General features: G+C 46.9%; 2 protein-coding genes across 3 annotated transcripts in view; one reads left to right on the forward strand and one right to left on the reverse strand.

The window, feature by feature from the left end:
- Positions 1–8: 8 nt before the first annotated feature.
- CCDC103 (coiled-coil domain containing 103) lies at positions 9–4,100 on the reverse strand. Of its 2 annotated transcripts, none has more exons than XM_066363943.1 (4): positions 4,063–4,100; positions 2,546–2,697; positions 2,019–2,151; positions 9–1,401 (listed from the first exon to the last, which is right to left on the reverse strand). In XM_066363943.1, the coding sequence occupies exons 2-4, from the start codon at positions 2,686–2,688 to the stop codon at positions 949–951; spliced, it is 729 nt and encodes a 242-aa protein (XP_066220040.1). In that variant the 5' UTR covers positions 2,689–2,697; positions 4,063–4,100; the 3' UTR covers positions 9–948. The 2 variants fall into 2 exon arrangements, with proteins under 2 accessions (XP_066220040.1, XP_066220039.1); XM_066363942.1 differs by lacking the exon at positions 4,063–4,100 and adding an exon at positions 3,833–3,933 and having other exon boundaries at positions 11–1,401.
- A 47-nt stretch (positions 4,101–4,147) lies between these two features.
- Positions 4,148–12,872, forward strand: part of EFTUD2 (elongation factor Tu GTP binding domain containing 2) — a 45,523-nt gene continuing 36,798 nt past the window's right edge. Inside the window, exons 1-2 of the mRNA XM_066363940.1 lie at positions 4,148–4,281; positions 10,069–10,177. Coding sequence (XP_066220037.1) covers positions 10,073–10,177 — 105 coding nt within the window. The 5' untranslated portion in view covers positions 4,148–4,281; positions 10,069–10,072. The remainder of the gene's footprint in view (positions 4,282–10,068; positions 10,178–12,872) is intronic.

Here is a 12,872-nt window from a genome sequence, read left to right on the forward strand (position 1 = left end):
CTAACGGCCTATGGGGATGCTAGACACCATTGCTGGAGGTGGTATCTTTATGAGGAGAGGATTAAGCAGCCAAGAAGAGAAGCAACAATCTGCAGGGGAACCGGCCAAAGCAAGGCCATTTATTCCCAGCTGATGTATAAGATGCCCTTCTGTGACAGATGTGATCTCAAGGAAAAACCATTCTAGAACCTGGCCCTCTCTTCCCTTTCTAGAACACTGGCATGACCCAAGAATGGGTCAATGGGTCAGGAGAAACTGGAATGAGTAGCAAGGGCCTAGGGGCTAGACAGGGAAATCTCTGCCTCCAGCACCAGGCCTTGCCCTGCCTGGCTGGTGGAAGGGTCTTCCCTTTGGTTAATCCAGGAGTTGAAGGAAAACTACCACCTTCACATCTGGCCATCTGAAGAAGCCTGGGAGGCTGGCCAGACTCACTGACGGCTTGGGGCTTTCCCAAGCCCAACCTGCAAGGGAACTCAGCCCCTGGGGAAAAATACTGCACCTCTCTCAAGTTAGGTATCATTTGACCATTTGTCGATTAAATGTCCATTCATTGGTTTTTACATCGTAAATATTTTTGTTAAATGCTGTGGAAATCAGTATTTGTTTACCCTGGAAGATGAATGATTTTGCTTTTTCCCTTTTTTGGGTGGTGCAGCCAGTATTTGGTTGGGCACATGCCCATCTCTCAGGGCTGTGAGCCACAGGCTTCACAGACTCTAGGGGTGGGAAGCAAAGTTCTTTTTCTTCCTGGGCCTTTGATAGTTCAAAACATCCAGCCACTAAGGGGTTGGAGAAAGGGGTAAGACTCAATTCCAGCTTTTGCTCTGAAGATTACAAGTTGAGAAGGGAATTAGGTGTGGGCTTCTTATTATGGTGCTGCAGAGCCCCCAAGACAAAGAAAACATGCCTCCAGTGACCACTGGGCACTTCTAAAGGTAACTGGACCTATCAATCCACTTGGTACAGCCTTAGCAGCTCTTCCAGGAGCCTCTCCTCCTCCTGGAGCCCACCAGGCCACTCCTCCAGACCCTGTTCCTCCTGTCTGAGCCCCTCCTTCACGGGTCCGGGGGTGCCCATGGCCTTCAGCTTCTGAAACAAGCCTCTGCAGCTGTCCTTCTCTGTGCGGCTCATCAGGCTCAGGTTCAGAGCAAAGCGCCTGGTGCTGGCCAGGCTGTGCAGGACCTCCAGCACCTCTAGCCGGTCAGCTGGCCTCACATGATCAGCCAGTGCCACCAGAAGCTCCCCTAGAAGTCCAAACCCCACGTCCATCTGGAAGAGGTGACCCAGCTTTGGACCTCCGAGCTGCAGCAGGGCCTGGTAGCGCTCTGGCCCACTCCGCAAGTATCGCCGCCAATCCCGGTAGAACTCTGCTGAGGTCTCAGGCTGCAGGCATGTCTTCTCCTAGATCACAAAAGAAGGGGAATTCAGAGCTCTTTCAGCTGCTCTGCGACAGTGAGAGTGAGGGGAGCCTGTAGGTTTTCATCTTAGCTCTGCTACTGCTCTCTGAGCACTGGGAAGGTTGGGGTCTCATTTTCAGATGAGAGAGGGTCCCAAAGAACCTAGGCCATGATTTGAGATTATCAGTTGTACCAGGATTTTCCTGTTGATGAATGTGAGAGTAAGGGTTTACCCTGAAAAGGACACAGGGGATGACCAAAAACTTCAGGAAGAGAGAAAGAACTCAAGGTGAGTGTTAAGGATCTGCTAGGCTGGGTCTCTCTCCCAATACTGCCACAGGATGATTGTGCTATTTACCATTTAACCCAGAGCAACCCAAATCCGATCTGTGAATGCAAGTCAAAGAAATGACTGAAAGGGACCCGCCTGCCTTGCCAACTTCCTGATTTGTTCTGCCTAATTTAACTCACCCTCACCATCTGATGGTTGCTTTTCTTTTCAGAATTGGAGGCAGAAACCTGCCTCTGTTGACTTAACATGACAAATAAGAAAGAGGTATGTGTTGTAAGACAACAGGACTGGAGGTTTAGGGCAGAGAAATCCTGCTGTGCCTCACCTACCTGGGAGATTTCAGTGGCTTCGTCCTGGGTGGTCCTTCCCTGAGTAGTGTGACAATTCCAGGGTACAGTCCTCTTTCCTCCTATCTTGTCCTTCCTCTCCAGTGGCTTCAGATGTGATGCAAGGACAATACCCCTGTAGGCAAAGGAAAGAGATTAAGGGATGTACCTAATGCTGTCTGTGGGTGTGAGGTAGCTGGACTTTGCATGATACAGGCTGAACCTTTTGGCGGGTCAATACAACAACAATAATAACAACAGCAACAATAGCTGACAGCTTTTAAGCACTTCCCACGTCCCAGGTATTATGCTCAGAAATCTTACATGTAATAACTCATTTAATTATAGTAATGGTTACTCTCTTTTACAGATGAAGAATAGAGGCTCACAGAGGTTAAATGACTTGCACAAGATCACGCAAGTAGCGGAGGGCAGGACCAGGACTGAGCCTAGAATTGTCTGACCTCACAGCTCGTGCTCTTATCCACTACCATAACAAGAAGGCCTGAGTAAAATGACATTAGGCCAACCTGAACTCCTCATAGGAAGCCACTCTTTGTTCCACCGCCCGTAACTTGGCAGCATTCTCCCGCTGGTACTTCTCATCAGCACTGAGTGCAGCCTGCAGCTCTTTCTCCAAGGCCTTGAAGTCGATAATGTCATTCCTTTCCATGGCCTGTGCCTGGGAAGGCAAATGGACTGGACATCAGTGGAAGGTCAGTAACAGGGGAAACAAAGTGCATCTAGATTCTCTGCTAGCCCACAAAATGATCCAAAAACACTCTGGATATCTTGTCACTTATCTTGGGTAGGGTTTTGTTAAAAAATCTAATTCTCTATAGAGTTACACAGTGAGGATTTGCTTAACATTTGTTGTCACTGAAAATAGAATAATAGAGTCCTTTCCGTTTGGAGCCATGTCTTAATTTTTTTTTAAATTTATTGATTGATTTTAGAGACAGAAGGAAGAAGAAAGAGAAAAATTGATCTGTTTCTGTACGTGCTCTGACTAGGGATTGAACTGGCAACCTCTGTCTGTAAGGCCAACATTCTAACCAATGGAGCTGTCCAGCCAGGGCACCGTCTTAATTTTGTTCTCTTCCTCTAAAAATATTTTAAATTTGTGCTTTAGATTAAGAAGCATCTGGATCTCAGAATTCAGTTCCTTCACTCTTCCACATAGCGAGTTGTTGTGATAGAGCAGAACCTCACACAAAAGCAGAACAATTGTTAGCTACTCTTGAGCCCAGGGATTAAAATTTCACCCGTCATTAAATGTCTTGACTGAGAACGGACACTTTTCACCCAAACCAGATGCAATAACTGAACAGAAAATCATGTGGAAGAGGCAAAGGAAGGGGTTTAATGATCCCTGTCCCCAAATCCCTCTGTCCAACCCAAGGATGGACCTGTCACCTAACAGGTCTCTAGTTACGTTAGCTACCTCTTTAGTTCTGCCACTGTACTTCTGCAGCCTCCACGTATCCGAGGCTGACTGACCTACTACTACTCTGGAGGGAGATCATCTACATGGGTTCTAGTCTTGGCTCTGCTTTGCCTTGCTGAGCACCTTTGAACCTCAGATTCTTGGTGCACTGAGCTAGTGGCGCAGTCATCATCTACAGCCCTAGGACAGGGCAGCAGGATGTCTGCAACCAGGACTACAGCCCTCCCCCTTTACCCCAATGCGTGTAAACTAAACACTAAGAAGGGGGCTGCGATGACCAGTAGTTGAAATCAAGTGTTCTGGCTCTTGTCCAGTTCTGAGCCCTCCCCAGTCGTTGAATAAATAGAACTAACCCTCCTGCCCTCCTCACCGTCACCCCAGTAGCCCTGGCCTTGGCTCCCTTGCTTGCTTTGGGGAGTCCCAGATACTCCGGAACAGCTCAGCGTAAACCATGCCCCACAGCTGTGGTTGCCTAGGAACTGCTCCAACAGCCTGCCCACGTGATCGGCCCGAAGGCCCCCTTTCAGTGTGGTCCGAGGCGCCTGATCAGATTCAGGATTTTTAGGAGCAGCCTACGCCTCATTCTTTGGAGCAGCCTACGCCTCAGTTTGGGGATCCACTGTCCACTTCGCCCGTTCCTGTGTTCGCGGTCGCCATTCCTACTAGTTGGTCCTTAGGCAGAGGGCTGTCCTCCGCGGTAGAAACGCGACCGCGGCGTCTGTGGGGTCCTTTCGGGCAGCGGGCGCAGAAGGTGCGCGGCGTGGGCCGGAAGCGCGGTGTCGGTTGGCCTACCGAAGCTTCTGGCTGAGCAGGAGGGAGGTGAGCTGACGGATGTCAATGGTGGGGGGATGTTGCTCCGGGTGGGATCGGAAATTAAGTAATATCAGATCTGGAAGAGACTTTATATCTTATCTGCTTCTTTCACTTTACAAGTGGGTAAATTGAGGTATGGAGTGGAAAAAGGAATGAAAGACACACACACACACCCCCAACACTCCCGGATTCCGGGATTCCCTCAGTATCGTCCATAAAATCCCTTCCCTGGGTAGGAGTCATATTCTCACTGTTCAGTCCCTCTGTCCGGCCCCATCTGTGTCGTCTTCACTCCTCTACCAAGCTCCCTCCGTTCTTATTCTGGATTCCTGTAAGAGCCTGCATTATAGCGGGAAGCTGCAGTGAGGTTTGATACCTGAAGTTACTAGTTTTGTGCAACTGCGAGCAAGTCAGGTGTCTTCTCTGTGCCTTGTTGGTGTCATTCATTCATTCAACAAATACTTATTGAGGCCCTGTATTATGCTAGGCACTGTTATAAGTGAAAAAGATAAAGTCCTTGCCTGAATTGTAATTGAGGAGATGACAGTAAATACATGAATAGATATATTTCAGGGCAAATATTAATAATAATAAAACGGTGAACGTGGGGGTTGGAGAATGTGTGTATGGGGGACTCTTTTAGCGTGACAAGTGAAAGTTTCTCAGAAAGTGTGACATTTTTGTAGAGACCCAAGAGAAATGGAGGAAATATTCAAAAGAAGAGCATTTCTGAGGACAATAGCAAGTACGGTATCCCTGAAGCAGAAATTAGCCTGATTTGTCACTTCATGGGTCTTGGGAGAATGAAATGAGCACATATGTGATAGCTCTTTGGAATCATAAAGAATCTCTGCATATTGAAAGTTACCCTAATACTTTACATTAGTTACTAGTTCTTGGAACTCCTCAATAAGCACTCAACGGGTTGCATTTGAGGTAGGAGGATTAACCTAGTGCAAGAAATAACAGTTTCTCAGAATTAAACATTCTGTTTACTTAATATTTAACAGTGCTTACTTATGCAAGGTATTCGCAGGTAGGCACAAGGAGCATAGAATTGCTGTATTTAAGAATAACCAAGCCTGACCCAGGCGGTGGTGCAGTGGATAGAGTGTCGGACTGGGATGCAGAGGACCCAGGTTCAAAACCCCAAGATCACCGGCTTGAGCGCAGGGTCATCTGGCTTGAGCGCGGGGTTGCTGGCATGAGTGGGATCACAGACATGACCCCCACGGTCACTGGCTTGAGCTCACAGGTCGCTGGCTTGAGCCCAAGGTCACAGGTTTAGGGGTCACTCGCTTTGCTGGAGTCCCCTGGTCAAGGTACATATGAGAAAGGAATCACTGAACAAGTAAGGATCTACAGTGAAGAATTGATGCTTCTCATCTCTCTCTTCTTCTTTCCTGTCTGTCTGCCCCTCTCTGACTCTCTCTCTGTTTCTGTTAAAAAAAGGGGGGGGGACTCTGGCTGATTGGCTCAGTGGTTGAACATCAGCCCTGCATGTGTCTGGGGTTAAGTTCCCAGTCTCAGGGCACACAGGAGAAGCGACCATCTGCTTCTCCACCCCTCCCCTTTTGTCTCTCTCTCTCTCTCTCTTCCTCTCTCTCTCTCTCTCTTTCCCTCCTACCATGGATCAATTCATTAGAGCGCATTGGCCAGGGCACTGAGGATGGCTCCATGGAGCCTCCTGTCAGGTGCTAAAAATAGCTTGGTTGTGAGCATGGCCCCAGCTGGGTAGAGCATAGGCCCCAGACGGGGGTTGCCAGGTAGATCCTGGTTGGGGTGCATGCAAGAGGCTTATCTCTCTATCTCCCCTCCTTTCACTTAGAAAAGAAGGGGGGGAAATGACCAGAAAAGAATGCTAGCTGCCTGACCAGGCAGTGGCGCAGTAGATAGAGCGTCAGAATGGGATGTGGAAGACCCAGGTTTGAGATCCCAAGGTCACCAGCTTGAGCGCGGGCTCATCTGGTTTGAGCAAAAGCTCACCAGCTTGGACCCAAGGTCGCTGGCTTGAGCAAGGGGTTACTCGGTCTGCTGAAGGCCCTCGGTCAAGGCACATATGAGAAAGCAATCAATGAACAACTAAGGTGTCACAATGAAAAACTGATGATTGATGTTTCTCATCTCTCTCCGTTCCTGTCTGTCTGTCCCTATCTATTCCTCTCTCTGAATCTCTCTCTGTCTCTGAAAAAAAAATGTTTAAAAAAAGAATGCTAGCTAACATTTTTTAAATTGATTGATTTTAGAGAGAAAGGAAGAGAACAAAAAAGCATCAATTTGTTGTTTCACTTCTTTATGCATTCATTGGTTAATTCTTGTATATGCTCTGATCCAACCTGGGATGAAAACTACAACCTTGACACATGAGGACAATGCTCTAACCAACTGAGTTACCTGGCCAGGACTGTGCTAACATTTATTGAACTTGGGACTCATAAATTATAATTATTTTTTGCTTCTTTCCTTTTTTTTTTTTTTTTCCTGTATTTTTCTGAAGCCGGAAACGGGGAGAGACAGTCAGACAGACTCCCGCATGTGCCGGACCAGGATCCACCCGGCACACCCACCAAGGGGTGACGCTCTGCCCACCAGGGGGCGATGCTCTGCCCCTCCGGGGCATCGCTCTGTCGCGACCAGAGCCACTCTAGCACCTGGGGCAGAGGCTGAGGAGCCATCCCCAGCGCCCGGGCCATCTTTGCTCCAATGGAGCCTTGGCTGTGGGAGGGGAAGAGAGAGACAGAGAGGAAGGAGAGGGGGAGGGGTGGAGAAGCAGATGGGCGCTTCTTCTGTGTGCCCTGGCCGGGAATCGAACCCGGGACTTCTGCACGCCAGGCCAACACTCTACCACTGAGCCAACCAGCCAGGGCCTTTGCTTCTTTTCTAAGTGAGAGGAGGGGAGATAGAGAGACAGACTACCACATGTACCCCAAAGAAACCCTTATCTGTGGCCATGTGTGCAACTGAGCTATTTTTAGTGCCTGAGGCAGAAGCTCCACAGAGCCTTCCTCAGCACTTGAACTGATTGAGCCATGGCTGTGGGAGGGGAAGAGAGAGAGGGAGAGAAGGGAGAGGGAAAGGGGTGGAAAAGCAGATGGTTGCTTCTTCTTTGTGCCTGACTGGAAATCGAACCCAAGATATCCACACTCTGGGCCAATGCTCTACCATTGAGCCAGCCAGCCAGGGCTCATAAATTCTTTACACAGACTCTTTTTTTTTTTTAATTCTCCTAACCTTTCATGCAGTGGAAATTATTCACTCCGTTTTCCAGTTGAGGAAACAGGTTAAGAGAGGTGAAGTAATTTACCTAAAGTTATGTAGTTATTAAGTAACAAAAGTTAGGATTCACATCCACGTCTTCCAGCTCCAGAGCCCAGGCCTTTAACCCATGCTCTGGTATGTTGTTTATTACTGTAAGCTGCAGAGTTGTTGGTGAGGGTAATTAGTACAGTTAACAGCCATTAAAAGCAATTAAGTACTAATAAAGGGGCATAAAGCTATAGCAGCATAGGGGAGTGAGAAAGTGAGAATATAGGAAAGTTTGAAAGGTGGTATTTGAACTGTACTTTGAATAGAGTTTCAGTAATTGAAGTGGAGAAAACCCACAAAATGCTTATTAATTACAGAGAAAACAAGTAACTTTACAATAGAAGAGCCTGACAGACACCACTGTAATCAAGTTATTAAGGTAATATCACCACTAATAGGACAAATTAAAATCACATACCACCTGATAGGAGATGCACTAAAAAGAACACAGCATCACTTCTGTGATATTCCTGCCAGAAATGCATACCCTTAATCTAATTACAGGGAAGCATCAGATAAACCCAAGTTAAGGAACATTCTACAAACTCACTAGCCTGTAATATTCAAAAGTGTCAACTCATGAAACTCAAGGAGAGACTGAGAAACTTCCAGAATAAACAACTAAAGACATTCCAACTAAATGCAAGCATTCAACCCTAGATTGGATCCTTTCCTTTGCAGGACATTATTAGAACAATTTGTAAGGTTTGGGGTCTGTGGGTTAAGTGGTAGAAATGTGATTTTCATTTTTTTTTTTTTTCTGTATTTTTCTGAAGCCGGAAACGGGGGAGAGACAGTCAGACAGACTCCCGCATGCGCCTGACCGGGATCCACCTGGCACGCCCACCAGGGGGCGATGCTCTGCCCCTCTGGGGCGTCGCTCTGCGGCGACCAGAGCCACTCTAGCGCCTGGGGCAGAGGCCAAGGAGCCATCCCCAGCGCCCGGGCCATCTTTGCTCCAATGGAGCCTTGGCTGCAGGAGGAGAAGAGAGAGACAGAGAGGAAGGGGGGGGTGGTGAAGAAGCAAATGGGCGCTTCTCCTGTGTGCCCTGGCCGGGAATTGAACCCGGGTCGGTCCTTGGTTGTAGGCGTCACACACACTAAAGCAGTAGTTGGCAAACTTTTTCTGTAGTAAATATTTTAGGCTTTCTGGGCCATATGGGCTCAGTTGCAGCTACTCAACTCTGCTGTTACAGTGTGAAAGCAGCCACAGATAATATAAACAAATGAGCATGGCTCTGTTCCAATAAAGCTGTTTTTATAGACATTGAAATTTGAATTTCATATATCATGAAATATTATTTTTTTAATTTTTTTTTAACTATTTAAAAATATAAAAGGCATTCTTAGCTTGAGGGCTGTGTAAAATCAGGCAACAGGCCAGATTGGCCTTGCACTGAAGTTTTAGATGGTGATGAGGCATGTGTCAGCAACTTATTCTCAAATAACTTAGGAAAAAAGAAAGTTATTATTTTTGAAACTTTCTGGTATTAAGTTATTTTAAAAAAAATTTTAGTATTAAAAAAAGAAGAGCAGGCCCTGGCCGGTTTGCTCAGTGGTAGAGCGTCGGCCTGGCGTGCAGAAGTCCCAGGTTCGATTCCCGGCCAGGGCACACAGGAGAAGCGCCCATCTGCTTCTCCACCCCTCCCCCTCTCCTTCCTCTCTGTCTCTCTCTTCCCCTCCCGCAGCCGAGGCTCCACTGGAGTAAAGATGGCCTGGGTGCTGGGGATGGCTCCTTGGCCTCTGCCCCAGGCGCTAGAGTGGCTCTGGTCGCAACAGAGCGACGCCCCAGAGGGGCAGAGCATCGCCCCCTGGTGGGCAGAGCGTCGCCCCCTGGTGGGCGTGCTGGGTGGATCCCGGTCGGGCGCACGCGGGAGTCTGTCTGACTGTCTCTCCCCCGTTTCCGGCTTCAGAAAAATACAGAAAAAAAAAAAAAAGAGCATGTAAACAGAGACAATGACTAGAAGAGAAAGGCGGGGAAAGTACAGGGCTTAGGGAAGCAGTTGGTTGGTTGGTGTAATTCAGTGGTAGTCAACCTGGTCCCTACGGCCCACTAGTGGGCATTCCAGCTTTCATGGTGGGCGGTAGTGGAGCAACCAAAGTATAAATAAAAAGATAGATTTAACTATAGTAAGTTGTTTTATAAAGATTTATTCTGCCAAACTTAGTGAAAATCTGACATAAAGTACTTGGTAAGTAATTATTATTATATGCTTTAACTTGCTGTAACTCTGCTTTATAAATTTTATAAAGTAAAGTTACTTCCCTACTTTATAAATCACCATTACTGTGGAACCGATGGGCGGTTAGAAAATTTTACTACTAACAGAGAGTGGGCAGTAGGTATAAAAAGGTTGACTACCCCTGGTGTAATTGGAGAGGAGATGTGTGAAGGATATGGTCAACTACGAGCCTAGGGCGGTGGCATCATAGCATGGAGGCCTTGATTACCTTGCCAGAATCTTAACTCCTTTTCTTGAATTTCAGCATCATGGATACTGACTTGTATGATGAATTTGGGAATTATATTGGACCAGAGCTAGATTCTGATGAAGATGATGATGAATTGGGCAGAGAGACCAAAGATCTTGATGAGGTAAGACCAATACATTACTTTTTCCTTCTCTCTTTTTTATTTTAAAATTTTTTCCTATTGATTTGAGAGAGGGAGATAGAAGAAGGGAAGGAGAGGAAGGGGGAGAAAGAGAGAGAGAAGCATCATCTCATTGTTCTACTTAGTTCCATTTAGTTGCACTCACTGGTTGCTTCTCATATGTGTCCCGACCAGGGATTGAACCTGCAGCCTCAGGGTGCCAGGTGCCAGGATGGTGCTCTATCCACTGAGCCACCTGGCGAGGACTCCTCTCTTTTTTCTTTTTAGTTTTTTTTTTTAATTTGTTGATTTTAGAGAGAGAGGAAGGGGTGTGTGGGGGAGGGAGACAGAGACAGAGACAACTATTTCCTCCTGTATATGCCCTGACTGAGAATCGAACCTGCCACCTTTGTGTATCAGGACAGTGGTAACCGACCGAGCTATCTGGCCAGGGCATTCTCTCTCTTTTAAAAAAAAGGAGTAAAGTACTGAATCCTCTGTGCTCCCATAATACCTGTGTACATTTCTAACAATGCCTTGTTTATAATGTGACTTACTGGGGTCTTAGACTGCCTCCAGGAAAACTTAGTTACTGAAATTCCAAAAGGCAATAGAAGGTAGTCACCTTTTCCAAGTGCAGCTGCACTGGGAACTCCCTCATAAGCTCAGATTTTGAAAGATGAATAAAAACAGTAGAGAAGGTGCAGATTTCTATGACTCCCCTTTAGGAGGAGAGCTATGGACAATAAGTCCAGATCAGTCTGAGGCTCACAAAATACACCAAAGGTACTTTTGTATCTTAGCAGTGTTCAGAACAAGAAATAGATAGGCCCACCTCTCATCGAAATATGTGTGACATTAACAAAACATCAGGGAAGCACAACAGAAGTCCTGGCTGCTATGTCTTCTCCATCAGGGGAAATGTCCTTCAAACTAGAAAAAGAATAAACTCTGGAAAAAGAGAACTGAAGCCATATAGGTGAAGTGAAAAGAGAGCAGTTTGCAGCCTTAAATGCCTTCAAGTCTCCAGGCCCAGTTGTATTAGGTCCTGAGTAGGGTGATGCGGAGACCTTGCAAAGGTCAGCTCAGAGCCACTGTGGTCATCTTTAAGAAACTGGGGACTTGTCCTGGCTGGGTAGTTCGGTTGATTGGAGCTTCATCCCGAAGCACAGAGATTGGAATTCGGTCCCCGGTCAGGGCACATACAGAAACAGATAGACGTTTCTGTCTCTCTCTCCATTCCTATCTCTTTAAAATAAACAAATTTGAAAAATAATAATAATGATTCCCGGCCAGGGCACACAGGAGAAGCGCCCATTTGCTTCTCCACCCCTCCGCCGCGCTTTCCTCACTGTCTCTCTCTTCCCCTCCCACAGCCAAGGCTCCATTGGAGCAAAGATGGCCCGGGCGCTGGGGATGGCTCTGTAGCCTCTGCCCCAGGCGCTAGAGTGGCTCTGGTCGCAACATGGCTACGCCCAGGATGGGCAGAGCATCGCCCCCTGGTGGGCAGAGCATCGCCCCTGGTGGGCGTGCCGGGTGGATCCCGGTCGGGCGCATGCGGGAGTCTGTCTGACTGTCTCTCCCCGTTTCCAGCTTCAGAAAAATGAAAAAAAAAAAAAAATAATAATAATAATAAAAGAAACCAGGGACTGGCTATGGTGCTCTAAATTGAATCAGGCAACTTGTCCTACTTTGCAAAGATGGAGATGAGGCACTGCATTTCAGACTACAGGCTGTAAGTGTGATACGCATCTGTGATCAAAATTATGGAAGGAATTTTAAGACAGATGACATTGAACACTTAGGCTCCTATGAGTTTTAATTAAAATTTACTCTTTTTTGTTTTGTTTTTTTAAGTGAGAGGAGGGGAGATAGAGACAGACTGCTCCAGGCACCCTGACGGGGATCCACCTAGCACTGGTCTGGGGCCAGTGCTGGAATAAACTAAGCCATCCTCAGCGCCCGGGGCCAACGCTCAAACTAATTGAGCCACTGGCTGTGAGAGGGGAAGAGAGAGAGAAGAGGGAGAGGGAGGGGAAGAGAAGCAGATGGTCGCTCCTCATGTGTGCCCTGACTGGGGATTGAACCCAGGAATCTGCACACCAGGCCGATGCTCTATTCACTGAGCAAACCAGCCAGGACCAAAAATTTCTCTTGATAAAAGTATTAGATTGAGATCTGGGTCAGGGGTATGCTGTGGAAATTACGTATCATGATTTAGGCAAGGCATTTAATGTCTTATTTTTCTTATAAACTAGTTATTTTCATTTTAAAAATATATTTTAAAGAGGTAATTTTAATTATAGAAGTAATTCGTGAACACATTCTCATTCAAATAGGTACTGTTCAAATAGGTAGGAACTATTCCTTGGTTTTGATTCCATTTCCCAAGGTAAGCACTGTAACTGATGATATCCTGTGGAAAGGATGTGGGCTGGGTCATAATATGAGAAGTCACAGCCGTTGAACAATGATACTGAAAGAGTTTTGTGGGGTTATTTTAGAAATTAAATTTAATGGGGTGACATTGGTGCATAGGAACACATAGGTTTCGGGTGTACATTCCATAGGTAGGGTATAAAACTGAGACTCATAGACATGGACAAAAGTGCAGTGGTTACCAGAGGGAGGGGAGGGGGGGGAGGAGAATAAAGGGGGTCAAATGTACTGTGACAGAGTTTTGATTAATGGGTCGCTG

Source organism: Saccopteryx leptura, chromosome 2 (genome assembly GCF_036850995.1).
Source record: "Saccopteryx leptura isolate mSacLep1 chromosome 2, mSacLep1_pri_phased_curated, whole genome shotgun sequence".
NCBI classification, from domain to species: domain Eukaryota; kingdom Metazoa; phylum Chordata; class Mammalia; order Chiroptera; family Emballonuridae; genus Saccopteryx; species Saccopteryx leptura.

Excerpts from the sequence above, each read along its gene's own strand:
- CCDC103 (XM_066363943.1), bottom strand. The coding sequence starts at position 2,688 with ATGGAAAGGAATGACATTATCGACTTCAAGGCCTTGGAGAAAGAGCTG. Across the intron at positions 2,152-2,545 it reads GCTTCCTATGAGGAGTTCAG|GGGTATTGTCCTTGCATCAC; the intron begins GTTGGCCTAATG and ends CTTTGCCTACAG. Across the intron at positions 1,402-2,018 it reads AAGCCACTGAAATCTCCCAG|GAGAAGACATGCCTGCAGCC; the intron begins GTAGGTGAGGCA and ends TTTGTGATCTAG.